The following is a 13613-nucleotide window of genomic DNA, read 5'->3' on the forward strand; positions in this document are numbered from 1 at the left end:
GATTATATATCCCAAGTAATGTACCTGGAACAGATAAAATTCTGACTTCTTTTCATTGATATAGAGCTCGTTGCTTTCCAGCAACTTAAGGACTTTCTCCACATCAATGTCATGCTGCTCAACTGTAGCTGAAAATATGAGTATGTCGTCCAGAAATATGAACACACACACTCCAATCAACTCCCGGAAAATACGCATCATCATGCGGTTAAATGTAGCTGGGGCGTTCGTCAAACCAAATGGCATGACCACAAATTCATAGTGGGCCCGTTCTGTACGGAAAGCTGTCTTGGGGATGTCCCCCTCAACAATCCGAACGTGGTGGTACCCACTCTTTAAATCCAATTTAGAGAACACCTTAGCTCCATTCAGCCTCTCGAGAATATAGTCAATTCGAGGCATCGGGAATCTGCTCTTGATAGTCAGCTTGTTGAGTGCACGATAATTGACACACAACCGAGAAGACCCATCTTTCTTCTTGACAAATAAGATCGGTGCTGCAAATGGCGACACGCTGGGGCGGATGAAGCCAGCTTGCAACAATTCTTGGAGTTGGCGGTCCAACTCCGATTCCATTGCCTTAGACAGGCGATATGGAAACTTGCTCGGGGGTCCGAGCCTGGGAGGAGGTCAATCTTGTGATCCTCCGGTCTGGACGGGGGAAGCTGGGGAGGGAGACTGTCCCGAAGAAAAATCTTCTGGAACTTTTCATGGAGAACCGAGTACTTCTCGGAAGCACTGGCCACCGTCTGGGCTGTCTGGATGTAAATCATCGCACACTGTGCGCCTTTCCTGACTGCTCGCTTAGCCTGCAAGTGGCTTATGAGCGGAAAGTTTGGAATACCTGGCTCACACTTAATGGTCACAGGGGTGTTTGACACATTCCGATCGATCTGGAACGTGTGCTTGTCCCACTTGACATCTGGGAGAAACTTGTGAAACCACTGGATACCCAAAATTATGTCTGCTCCTACAAGAGGGGCAACCATAAAGTCACGCACAAACTCTATGCCCTGAATGACTAACTTAGCACCTAGAGCTTCATACTTGACGCTCGTTGTCATACCTGTGCCAAAACCCTCAACTTGTTTGTCCACCGGAGTCAGCTCGAAACGGGCACGCCTAGCGGCCTCTTCCGTGATCACATCCTCCGTGCTGCCGCTGTCAAACAAGACGACTCCTCTCTGGCCACCTATGTAGCCAAAGGACTTGAGCAATTCGTTGCGCTCATACTCCTGGTCATGGGCACCCTTCTGCTTATCTTCGAGCTCCCGGCTAATAATTGCTCCAACTGAAGCACCGGGGGTTGAAGAACTAGGGGTAGCCACTGGGGTCTGTGTGGGAGCTGTGCTCACCACGGAAGCTGTGGAGGCGGCGGCGGCCTTTGGAGGTTTCTTCGGACAATCCCGAGAAGTATGTCCTTTTGTGTGACAAAAGTAACATCTACCCTCCTTCCTGTACTGAGCAAGCTCCTCAGCACTCAACTTGCCACCTGTCTTGCCTGCCTCCGCTTTCTGGTCTGGAGTAAGCTTAGACGCATTGTTCGAGTTCTTGGAGCCAGAGGCTCCCGGGCTCTGTCCTGGGGAAGACCCCGTCTGGTTCTGGCTTTTGCCCCCTGAGGCGTTAGCCTTGGGAGAAGCCGGCTGGGAAGTTTTGGGCTTGCCACCATTGTGTTTCATTTCTGCACTCTGCGCAAGCGAGAGTGTGTCCTCAAAGGTGGCTGGTCTAAACATACGCACCTCCCATTGGATTTGCGTGTCCAGGCCATACAAAAACTGCCCTTTCTTGTCCGTATCAGATAAGCCTAATTGTAGACACAAGGTCGAAATTCTATTGGCAAACTGAAGGACTGGTTGCGCATTCTGACGCGCACCCCTGAACTCGTCTTCGAGTCGCTCAAGGTAGTGGGGCGGTAAAAACCACTGCTTAAGGTCACGGACGAACTCGTCCCACCCATAAGCTGCCATACCTGATCTGGTGTGGGCATGAGCCCACTGAGTCCACCAAGGAATGGCCTCACCTTCCAAATACCAACTGGCTAAGATCACTTTGTCAATATCTGATTTCCTAACTGCGGCAAAGTAAGCTTCAAATTGATGTAACCATGAATACAGAGTAGTGGGATCGACTTTACCATTATACTTACTGAAGTTCATTTTCTCGGGAAAATGATTCGAGGGCGCCGCCGGTGTCAATCTGGCGTCCAAAGCTCGGAGGTAACGCTCGTGTTCCACTCGTCGCATGGCGTCGTCTTCTCGTTGTCGAATCTCCAATGCTCGCATCTGCATCTCAAGCAAGGAGCTTGGCTGCGGCTGTGACCCCTCGAGAGGGTCCCTGTGACGAGGATCTGGTATCTGGGGTACGGAAGGAGAGGGAGGAGGAGATGGAAAACGCGACGCTGGAGAGCGAGAACGCTCCTCCAGAGCCAAAATCCGCGCCTTCTGCTCATCCAACTTGGTTGTCTGGTCTGCGATTGCTCGCATCGTCTGCTAGAATATGTCTTGTACACTCAAGCCGGGTGCCCTAGCGGGGCTGCCTGGTGCACGCTGGTCCCATGGTTCTGGTTCTCTCTCGTCGCCGAAGTTCGCCATAGCGGGAAAATGCAGTTCCTTTCCGGAACGCAATCTGACCATCCACTATTTGTGTGGGAGACTTCCGGAGGCTTCCGGAGGCTAAAAACCAACCGTCCTTCGAGGGACAGGAGTCACTCCGAAAGGGGTAGTCCACCGGCGTCTAAAAAACCAACCACACGAGCGAAAAAAATTTTCTGGTTTTCTTTGCTGAATCTTCGTCCTTGAAGTGAGCTCTGATACCACTGTAATATGCGGAAGCTTCGGAGAAGGATCGGTACTTCAAAACTCAGAAAACAGCACTCTTTTCGCGACGGAATTAACGCACAAACTGAAAGACGATGTGGAGAAAATAGAGAGAGAAAGGGGAGATGGAGAGGACACAGTATTGGGTCCCAATTACCCTCTGTAGGGCCCCCACCACGGATGGTGTATTTGCTTTATTAGAATGATGTAAATCTGAAACAAATACAAAGTACTTGACCTTTTCTTGGCGGGTAAACCTGCCCTTGACCTTCAGTCCTTCACCCCTTAGCTTTAGCAAACCCTTGGCTGTCCTGGCCCTTGAATGCTTGATGCTCTTGGTGAATTATGAGATCAGTGAAATGATTTATGACTTGGGTATTTATACCCTCTACTTTATGCAGTCGGCTGGCTTCAGGGAGCATCCACGACTGAGTCTAATTAATAAACGGTTTCACACTTGTTTAATTGCTGTCCAGCCTGCGCACATATTCTGGGACAGCCTCCTAACTGCTGGACACCATGCGCATGGGTGTGGGGCTGCCCCCCACACCTGGCCGACTGGCTGGATAGGGTTTCTAACCCTGTCGGCTGCCTGTCCAGCAGCCCTAGGGCTGGCCGACAGCCCTTCCAGCCCAAGCCATGGCTGGTGGGCACAAAGTGGGCCATCCTGGCCCCTTGGGGATGGTTCTATACCTCCCCCATGCCCATTCTACAAGTGCAAATGCAAATCCTCACACCGGGGTAGCCCTATGGGCTGGCCCCATCTCTACATGCAACCTACATGCCTACAGAGGCCTGGCATCCAGTTGCAAACCAGATACTCAGCACATCTGACATCATTCCAGAGGGAGACTCACAGCGCGGACTGGCACTGCTTCATGTGCATGACAATGCACACCTGACCTCGGACGACTGTGATGGATCCCTGGCTGACTCGTCCCGGACTGGGCTCACATGGGACCAGTTCACCATCCCAGGTCCTGCACCTTCTGTACAGAATGTCTACGTGGCATCCAAGTGCGGGATGCACATGACAGTTTGGTGGGGCAAGGAAGCACAATAGCACGATATATCCCAAATAACCTAGGGATGAGGTAAGGGTTTGGTGGGGCAAGGAAGCACAATAGCATGATATACCCCAAATAACCAAGGGATGAGGTAAGGGTTTGGTGGAGCAAGGAAGCACAATATACCCCAAATAACCAAGGGATGAGGTAAGGGTTTGGTGGGGCAGGGAAGCACAATATACCGAGCCACGTCCTCATTGCGACCCTTTGCGTTGTTCGACTCTGCATGTCAGTTGCTATCTGATGTCTAGTTGTGCCTTGCATACTTGTAGGTGCATCACAAGCTCCTTGGTGCAACCACTGACTTGCACTTAGCCATGCCAAATACTTTCATGCATACTTTTGTTGAGAAATGAAGATTCCATGTGACTCTTGCTAGACCTCAATCACCTAACAGAAATGCAGAAGTCCAAGGTCTCTCATATCAAATTTTGAACTTAACATCTCGTGTTTGCTGGATCTTCTCTTCATGGTTTCCCATTAAATGAGGTCGTCCAGATATAGGACAATGATCATGTACTTGCCCTTCTGTTACACGCGGAAGCTTTGGGAGTCTTCTTTCAACCCTAAACACCATCTGAGAACAAGTTGATGCAAAAACGCAAACAGAAGAGAGAGAGGAGAGAAAGAGATAGCTGAGAATTCAGTATATCATATAGTACAAAAAGTTACAAGTGTCCTTGCAGCCATAGGCTGCCTTCTGGAAAAGGTAGAAACCCTAACTCTATGGTCCTAGTCTATCACCCAACTCATAAGGAGTTGAATGATCTACAACAATGAGCCTTGGTGCCTTTTATAGGCTTGGGAGAGAACCCATGGACTGGCTGACTGCTGGTCGGCCAGGTCCAGGACATATAATCCAACATCAAGTGTTGGCTGACAGCTCACCATGTCCTCCACCAGTTCACTCCTTTGCCAAATCAGACACCTAAGCTCCATAGTTTGGTTCTGATCTGTCTTTATCTTGTTGCCCTTCAGGAATAGCCTCTGAGTTCAGCCATTGCATGTCTTGCACATGACACCTACTCAGAGAAAATATACAAATTTACATCCGACGGCCTTTTAGAAAGACTAATACTTGCAAAGAAAGCATCTACCCGCTGGTACCATGCCCAAGGGGCTTGTTTCAGCCCATAAAATGCCTTCTGGAGTCTGTACACTTTGTTTTTTGAACCGGGTATCTCAAACTTGAGTGGCTGCACCACATAAACCTCTTCCTTGAGATGGCCATTTAGAAATGCTGACTTCACAATGCACATCCATTTGCAATATTGGCCACTTTTCATGAGTGATCAAGGCTAGTACTTTATGAATAGTGGTCAATCTAGCTGTGGGGGCGAATGTCTCTCTCAAGTCGAACCCTTTGACCTATGCAAAATCATTTGCCACGAGCGTTGCCTTGTACTTATCCAATGTACCATCAAACTTGTAATTGGCCTTCCAAACCCACTTTGTGCCAATAACCTTCAGTTTTGCAGGACCATCCACAAGATCCCACTTGTGGTGACTCAAAATTGAGTCATACTCCGACTCCATGGCCCCCCTTTAGCTCGGATCTGCTAATGCTTCCTCCAAGGTGGTTGGCTCTTTTACTTTCATTATCTTAGCCCCTTTAGGGCCATATTGACAATGTGAGCAGAGGCCCCTTTTGCTCCTCTATTCTCTTGGATCTACAAGCAACTGCTGGCTCTTTGCTGATTGCCAGCGGAGCCTTCCCATCCAAAAGTTGCTTCACCCATTTAGAATATGGCCCTTTTGTGGTGTTGCAGGCTTCTCTTCTTCATCATCATCATCTGATGAGCCTAACCCTAGGCATGGTGAAATAACACTCACCATAGTGCACACCATGCTCATACTAGTTATGATGATGAGGAAGACCTACAACTAGTCTATCTTTTTGTATGAGTTTTTTTTAGTTTGTCAGTCTTTTTTTCATGCCCTAGAACCACGTGGAACTCTTGTTCCACTTTTGGTCTCATAGATCCATTGGGCCTTTTGAAGACATTTAATATAACTTTCTTTCTTTCTTTCTTCCTATTTTCAGTATATATTCAATTTCATGCATACATGAGTTACAGGTACGGGAGTTAGAGCTTCAAACACAAGCGGCCGCGCATGAGGAACACACGATGGCACATGGAATTGTGAACATACGTTTGTAGGCCGAGTCAAGCACGTACACACGGAAACCACATAGCACTTTTCTGCGTTGCAACCCTTGATGCAAGGACAATACTGGCCACTTCTTCGACTCACCTTTATGATCGTGTGAATTTTAGTAAGCAAAATGATAAACTCGGCCATACAAGTATGTACTCATGGATTCATCAGTTTGAGGCTTATTTTGTTATTGGTAGGAAGTCATATAGCAGATTTCACATTTTGAAGTTTTCGTCCGAGTTGCGGCCAGTTGATATTGTGCTTATTCTTTCTATCTTTAGCGGTGTATTTGCCCTATCAACTACTTATTTTCTGTACTAATTCTTTCTATTTGCTACTTCCCTCAGTGCTAGGCTTCATTATGGCTGAGTCTGCCTTGTATCTTCGAAGATTTGACAGAAACTCAGTACGAAGGGCTCCAGGGGCTTTGTAGGGTTGAGTGTTTGCATATAAACGGCATCCAGGGCTGGTTGTCAACTTTCAGGGGCTCCACATGCAAAAGTGATTACTTTTGAGTGCTTTTTAGGGCTGGTTGTACAGTTTTAGGGCTGATTTGAGAGCTGGTTTGACTGGCCGTATAGCTTTGAGGAGAGGTACATTTGTTTGGTTCACATGTGAGAGATTCTGTCGCGAAGAAAGTGGCTGATTGGATTGGTTGTACATTTATAGGCTAGGCATAAGGCATAAGCGGGGGTTGGTTTCTTGATACATGCCCACTGCGTTACAGTAGACCAGCATGAACATGTTCTCTTGGGTCATGGGTCGATCAAACCACCAAAACATACAAAAAGCAATAACTTATCATGCAAACTTCTGCTTTTTGATGAAAATTCCTTCCCATCAACAACACCATCTGAATTCTCTTTGGGTCAAAACACCCATGTGGACCTTGGAGGTCTTGGGAACCAGCCCCTTGGCCAATTTGGGAGACCTTGGCTTGAAGTTTGCATCTCCATCCCTCCAGAGTTCCTTAAGCCTTGTACCATCAGGTTAGGTTCTAAGACCAATGTAAGGCCCACACACATGGAAATCCTATTAGGGTTAGAATAACCCGCACTATGATGGAATTTGGCTAAGGACTCTCCTCTCCAGCAATAGTACCACATTGTGGCGAGGATCTCCTAATTAACTGCCACTTGGCAAGCTAATAACATGTCAACCTCTTATGAATGCGGGATATAGCGGCACCCCAACATGGCAGCTCAAGTATTTCATGGTGGTACCCCTCAGAATGCATTGAAGACTGGTCTCCTTGCTCTTAGCAGGGAGGAACAAGGCCCTCAATCAAAAGCCGCAAGATTTCTTGGAGTTAATCCCTTGCTTTTGAGGTCTTTGTTATTACTACAAAGGATCATATGATTAATTATGTTTCCCTCAAGACTCAAGAGAAGGAGCTGCAACTTGTAAAGACCTGTATCCTGAACCGGAAAAGAGAAGGTGCTGTGGGCATCCTTGACAAATTGAACGAGAGATGGAGAAATGCTCACTTGCATGCGGTGTATTCGGTAGCACCTTGTGATGTGCCTGTTAGTAGAACGTGGAAATATTGAGAATCTAGGATGCAGGGAAACTCATCCTCAGCATAGTGTTTTCAAGAAAGCCCCGACCCCATGCACCACGCCCCCCCCCCCCCCCCCCCCCCCCCCCCCCCAAAAAAAAAAAAAAACTTCCTCTCTCTGTTTCTGTGTGTCTCTGGGCACATGCATGGCATGTGTGTGTGTGAAATGCTCCGGCTATGTAGTGTAGATAATCATTATGTTGTATCTTATTTGAAGGTGGAGGAAGACTTAAGTTTCCACGGGCAACAGATCACAACACCACATGCATCTAATCAACAACCTTCACAATCCCTCTCTATTGTAAGACTACCAACTTTGATGCCCCATAAGGGCTCAGGAGTTATAGTAAAAGACTATCCTATTTGTTATGTTTTTCTACTACATAATGCAGCTAAACAGGGTGATTGCTGGTGGCATGTGCAGAATGATGATGGCGCCTTTTCCGAAGCTATAGAACAATGAATTGGCCTATACCTGTCATAAAATGCTCTCTTGTTTCCTTTGCAGCAGCAGCTCTTTAGCCAATATGCAAGAATGTATATAAGTCTTCATGATGTTCCTAAGGTCGTGTATTATGAGCTAAGCAGCCCATTTTGTGATGATGATTGGGGTTACTTCCATAGGAGCATTTGTTGCAGGGGTTAACAATTCAAGTCATTCTTTCTTGTCTCAAATGTGCTTTTCTTTAATGCATAACCTGGTAAAAAAGGGTTCTTTAAGAAAGTGGTCAGCACCTATGAGCTTGATATATCCTGACACAAAAGTAATCCAAATGAAGCTTGACGCATTGAAAGCTAGATAATTAAAAGCAATAAGTTTAGCTAAGGGTTGTCTAGGGCTCCTGAAAGTTGAATTTTCTAATAATTAAGATTGATTTGGCTTCTCCTAATTTACACTTTGGCTATTTTTCTTTTTCCAAGGTTTTATTTTAGGTGTCGGGTTTGAACTTGCACCCGTAGTTAGAGAATTTAGTGCAATGTCCAAAGGCCCAATCATGCAAAAAGCAATAAAACAGTGAGTGAAAATCAGCCTTGCCTCTTGATCACAAAAGAACATGATCTAGTAGAACATGAAAGCATAGCATCAGTGAATATCAATAGGGTCCAAAAGAGCTTGATCCAGTTGAAATTAGTCTGTGGTTGTGTATCCTTGTATGCAGGGACCTATGGAGCAGTGGAGTAAGAAAAGTAGCTTGAATCTTTTTCTTTTAGATTCTCTCACTCTTGTAAATTGCAGCATGGGAAGGCCAAGGACCATGAGGACTTACTAGTAATATCTCTCGTGCATGTGACACTATGGGTCGCTCCCTAGTTGAAATGTTTTAATCAATGTAATATTGTACTTCTCACAGTTGTAGTTGGGTTGTTTTAATCATGTTTTTAGGACACATTGTAAGACTTTTGGTCTCAAAGACCCTTTGGTCTTTTGTAGACATTAATAGAACACACACATTCTCTCTCTCTCTCTCTCTCTCTCTCTCTTCCCTTTTTGCCTTCTTGACTCCCTTCAACTTTTTTGCCTTTTTTTTTGGAAAGGGGAATTTGGGGGGGGGGGGGGGGGGGGAGGGGGGAGGCATCCTTTTTTTTTTTTTGTGATTCCAAATAGGCTTTTCTCTAGAGGTAAACATTCAATTCACTCTTGTACAACTCCTTTTTTTTTTTTTTGGTGGTTTGTGGTGGGGTGTGGGTGGGTGGAGGATCCTTAATTTCGAAATACACTTCCCTCTATAGGTAAACATTTCAATTCACTCTTTCTTGCTATAAATATTTGATCAATGCATAATCTAGTAAAAAAGAGTGGGTATACCTCCTATGGTTTGACTATTTAGATAGGGTTGCCATGCACAATCTAAAAAACGGGTTTCCTTTTAAGTCTGTGCATGTGGGTTGGCCTAATTGCAAAGATGGCATGCACCATTATGTATTTACTCCGAGAGGAACTATTAAAAAAAAGGAGCAAATGGTCATCGCATGTATTTCTATTCACCTTCTCTATGTCTCCTATTTGATTTATTACCCAATTGCAAGCATTTATTGATAATAAATGCAACACTTTATTTGAGCCTTTGAAATTACACCACCTTTGCCAAAAATGATAAATTATCCAACCTTTGGAAGCTCCTTGAAAAAGAGGAATATATTTACGTGTATCTATGGACTTCTCCTATTCATGAGTGCATCGTGCCAATGCAAAGTCTATTGAAAGATTTTTTCTTCTATGTAGTTTTTTATTAAAACATGATTCCCTTTTGATGCCTGATGTGAAATTCTCGGGAATATTTTATAGTATATTTGGTGAGCCACTAATCCATAGAGAGAGGTATTAGAGTCTTAATTAAGTATTTGGTAATCCATAGAGAGAATTATCTCATATTCTAGCTAGAGTTGTTTAGAGAAGTTTTTTTTGAGGTTAACATACAAATTTCCTCTCAAGCTTTCTCTCTAGCAAAAACTTTGCCAAATTTACACTAGTTATATCATTATCACTATGTAATTATACCATTATCACCATGTACCAAATTCTTTCTTTTATTTTGTTTGCCTCCTAATGTTTCTCTACTCCATCAAGGGCTTCTAGAATGTCTCCAATCTTCTTTGTTGTGAGGAGAGCCTCTTCTTGTTTACTACATTATATAAAAATAAAATCCAGTCTAGGAGCTTTTGCAAGGAAGCTATTAGCCTCACTATTAGATGGTACTCTACACACACACAAACACACACGTCTATACCTTGACTATCAATGTGATTTTTTTTAAATCACCATTTTATGAAGAAACAAAAAAGATTTTTGCATGATATAATATAAATGAAAGAATTTTGTAAGGCTTAGCATGAGAAAGAGAGATGTTGAGATTTGGTTGCACCACCACATAAATTATAGATCTTGGCAATGGTATGTCAAGCTTCATTTGCTATTGGCACTCACTTTATCTTGATGCTAACATATTTCCATTGCCTAAAGAGGAAGGTGCCATGGTGTAGCTCTTCACACAAATAAATAGTAAGCCACTTTATCTTGTTGTTAATATACTTCAATTTTCCAAAGAGGAAGGTGCCATGGTGTAGCTCTCTCTACTGTTGGTCATGGTGGCAGTTGAGGAAAGCTAGCTAGTAATGCACAAGGCATCATTGAAATTGAACACGGGAGATCAAGGTAGCAATGCACGCATAGATGTAGCAAGCAAGGAGAGAGAGAAAGCATAACACTAAAAGTAGTTTGACAAAAAGAATAAAGTACAAGTGAAGTGATATGATAAGGTCATTTACACACTCTCATAAGAGTGTATATAGACACTCCACGAAAAAACCTCCTTAAGAGGAAAAATGTACCTCGGCCCATTATTAGCCTACATCCGTACATCACTACCATATAAATGGCTATAAATCCCCTCACTGTAGTGATGATGTGAACATGTATAGTAATCACGTGGTTGGTCAATCCCCAAATGGCAAGAAGCCCAAAGCTTTGCGAAAAGCTTCGAACTGCTCTCGTGAGAGTCTTCGTGAATATATCTGCCACATTGTTGTGTGTAGAAACATAAGCTAGGCTAATCTCTCCTGCAATGGGTCTCTTCTTGACATAATTATAATACACCTCAATGTGTTTAAAGCTTTTCTTAACCTGCATACTTTAGACTCCTATCCCTTCTCAACAAAACCATGAGGCTAAGATACATAAACCTCCTCATGTAAATCACTATTCAAAAAGGGAGTCTTGATATCCAAATGATGTACAATGCAATAATACACATGACCATAGGCATATGAGATGTGGGTGTAACGTTCTTATCATTACACATGCCCTTCCAACCATGATGTGCTCCAATGTAATAATACACCAGCTCATAGGCATATGAGACGTGGGTGCAAAGGTCTCATCATTATATATGCTCTTGTCCTGAGTGTAACCCTGATCCACAAAAGAATAAGATTCATGACAAGAACCTCTATGTATCCTGCTAGGTAAAGAAGTAGCTAATTTAGCAATGTCATTTTGGCATACTCTTAGACGCATGTATGGCTGCCTTTTTCTCATCCACATCATCCACAATTTTCTCATAAATAGATTGATTTGTGGATTGAATTTTGAGTTGATTTTTAGCCAGTATGGGGTGATTTGTAGCACCTTGTTAAGCATTCATTTGCTCCACATATGGCTACCCGATATTGTACAAAGGTTGGAGCGTATCAAAGATGTCTTGTGAGTATACATTTTGCTGTTTTTCGCATAAAAGCATGGGCTAAACTGAGTTCTAAACAAAGACATCTCTCTACTCACCAAAATCCAATTTGTGGCCAGATAGATGGTAGAGTCCATACCTTTTGCTTTCTGATTTGTATCCCACCAAAATACATTTTGCCACCTTATCATCCATGTTATTGTACTATTGCTCAGGTACAAAATGAGCCACACAGGGCTTCTTTCTATTCTAAGCTTCATAAAGGGTAATTGTTTGTAAGACGTACGATGATTGATCCAGTGCCAGGTCTATCTATAGATTTTACCATCTCACCTAGATTTCCTAAATGATTTAGAATTTCCTAGATGATCTAGGGTTTTGAAAGGCTTTAGTTCTAATGTGCACAATTCTACACATACATTTTCCTAATGATCTAAGGTCAATTGTGCACAATAGTGCACATAAATTAATACTTTAGAGTCAAGTATATAGTAATGATACACATAACTTATCCTAAATATTTAATTTTGGTGGGGCATATGTCTAACACATAAATGGCATATATAACAACCTCCAACCAAAAAACATCAGGCAAATCCTGGCCTTTAACCATACAATGTGCCATCTATATGAGAGATTTGTTATTACTCTTACCCACACCATTTTGTTGAGGTGTGTAAGGCACTATGCATTGATGTTTCATGTCTCTTTGAGCTATATATACATAAAAATCCTCTGACATATACACCCCTCCCTTGATCTGTACAAAGGATGGCAACTTTACATGGAGACACATTTTTAGCCAAAATGTCTAAAGCATATAAAAACCCCTGACTTTGCTTTCAACTGATACACCTAGGTGTGCCTAGAGTAGTAAGTCACAAAGTAGAGACATCCCTTGATCGATGGTGTCCTCATAGGACCACATACATCACTATGTAATAGATATAATTTCTAGACAACTCTTACTAATCCATCTTTGAGAATGGTGCTCGTTGCACCTACACCATCTCTTTAATTTTAAGGCGCACCAAAAACTACCAAAATTCAAGTGGCCAAAGCAAGCATGCCATAGCTCCACATCAATCATAGCATGTGTGGTAGAAACTAAACAAGCATTATGTGCCAATCTCTCATACTTGTCCAACTTGTAAAGCCCATGGCTTAGAGTACTTGATATACCACACTAATGTGTCCATCACTTTGGCCATGAGTTGTACATCTCTTTCATCAATAAAGCTGATCGTTCATGAACTGTACACCTGTCACATTAATAAATTTGATCGGTCATGAACTGTACACCTGTTATCAATAATTTTGACCACCACTAAGCCTTCCTTAGAAATGATAGAGAGTGACAATAATTTCTTTTAACTTCTGGCATAAAAAAGACTTCTATAAGAGAGTATTTGTCTTAAGATTTGTAACAGTGAGACCAACCTTGCCAACTCCTTTCACTGGATATGAGGAGTTATTTACACACGTGACTATGCCACATTGAGGAGAAGACTCAAGGAAGGAAAATAAATGATGTCGAGAAGTAATGTGCTTACTAGAACTACTATTAAATAGACATGTCGATCTAGCAATCATGCACAAGTAGGCCACTCATGCCTCGTTACACAGTTGGTAACGTATTGCACATTCCAAGCCTGCTTGGAAATTTTACACAAGAGAATATGAGGAATAATGCTCTTTTTCATGGTGCCACCAATGCATGTTCCTATGCACCCCTGCCAGTTAACTTGGCTTGTTCCACTATGGGAGATGTGGAGGCAGATTCCACAATTACATCTGAACTAGTATCACCATCTGAAGTACTTGTACTATC

General features: G+C 43.4%; 1 protein-coding gene across 2 annotated transcripts in view; it reads left to right on the forward strand.

Moving 5' to 3' along the window:
* LOC147614208 (uncharacterized) overlaps nt 1-8809 on the forward strand; it is a 42863-nt gene extending 34054 nt beyond the window's left edge. The window contains exons 5-7 of one of the 2 annotated variants that reach the window (XR_015263021.1): nt 7819-7902; nt 8026-8166; nt 8523-8809. Coding sequence is in view for 1 of the 2 variants with exons in the window: in XM_086780424.1 (XP_086636550.1) it covers nt 7819-7902; nt 8026-8064 (123 nt within the window). In the remaining variant the exon portion in view is untranslated. Of the gene's footprint in view, nt 1-7818; nt 7903-8025; nt 8277-8522 lie in introns of those variants that run through there. The other variant, XM_086780424.1, reaches the window with a different exon arrangement.
* Nucleotides 8810-13613: the final 4804 nt, after the last annotated feature.

This window comes from Cibotium barometz, chromosome 42 (genome assembly GCF_041138505.1).
Source record: "Cibotium barometz isolate CiBa-2024 chromosome 42, ASM4113850v1, whole genome shotgun sequence".
NCBI classification, from domain to species: Eukaryota; Viridiplantae; Streptophyta; class Polypodiopsida; order Cyatheales; family Cibotiaceae; genus Cibotium; species Cibotium barometz.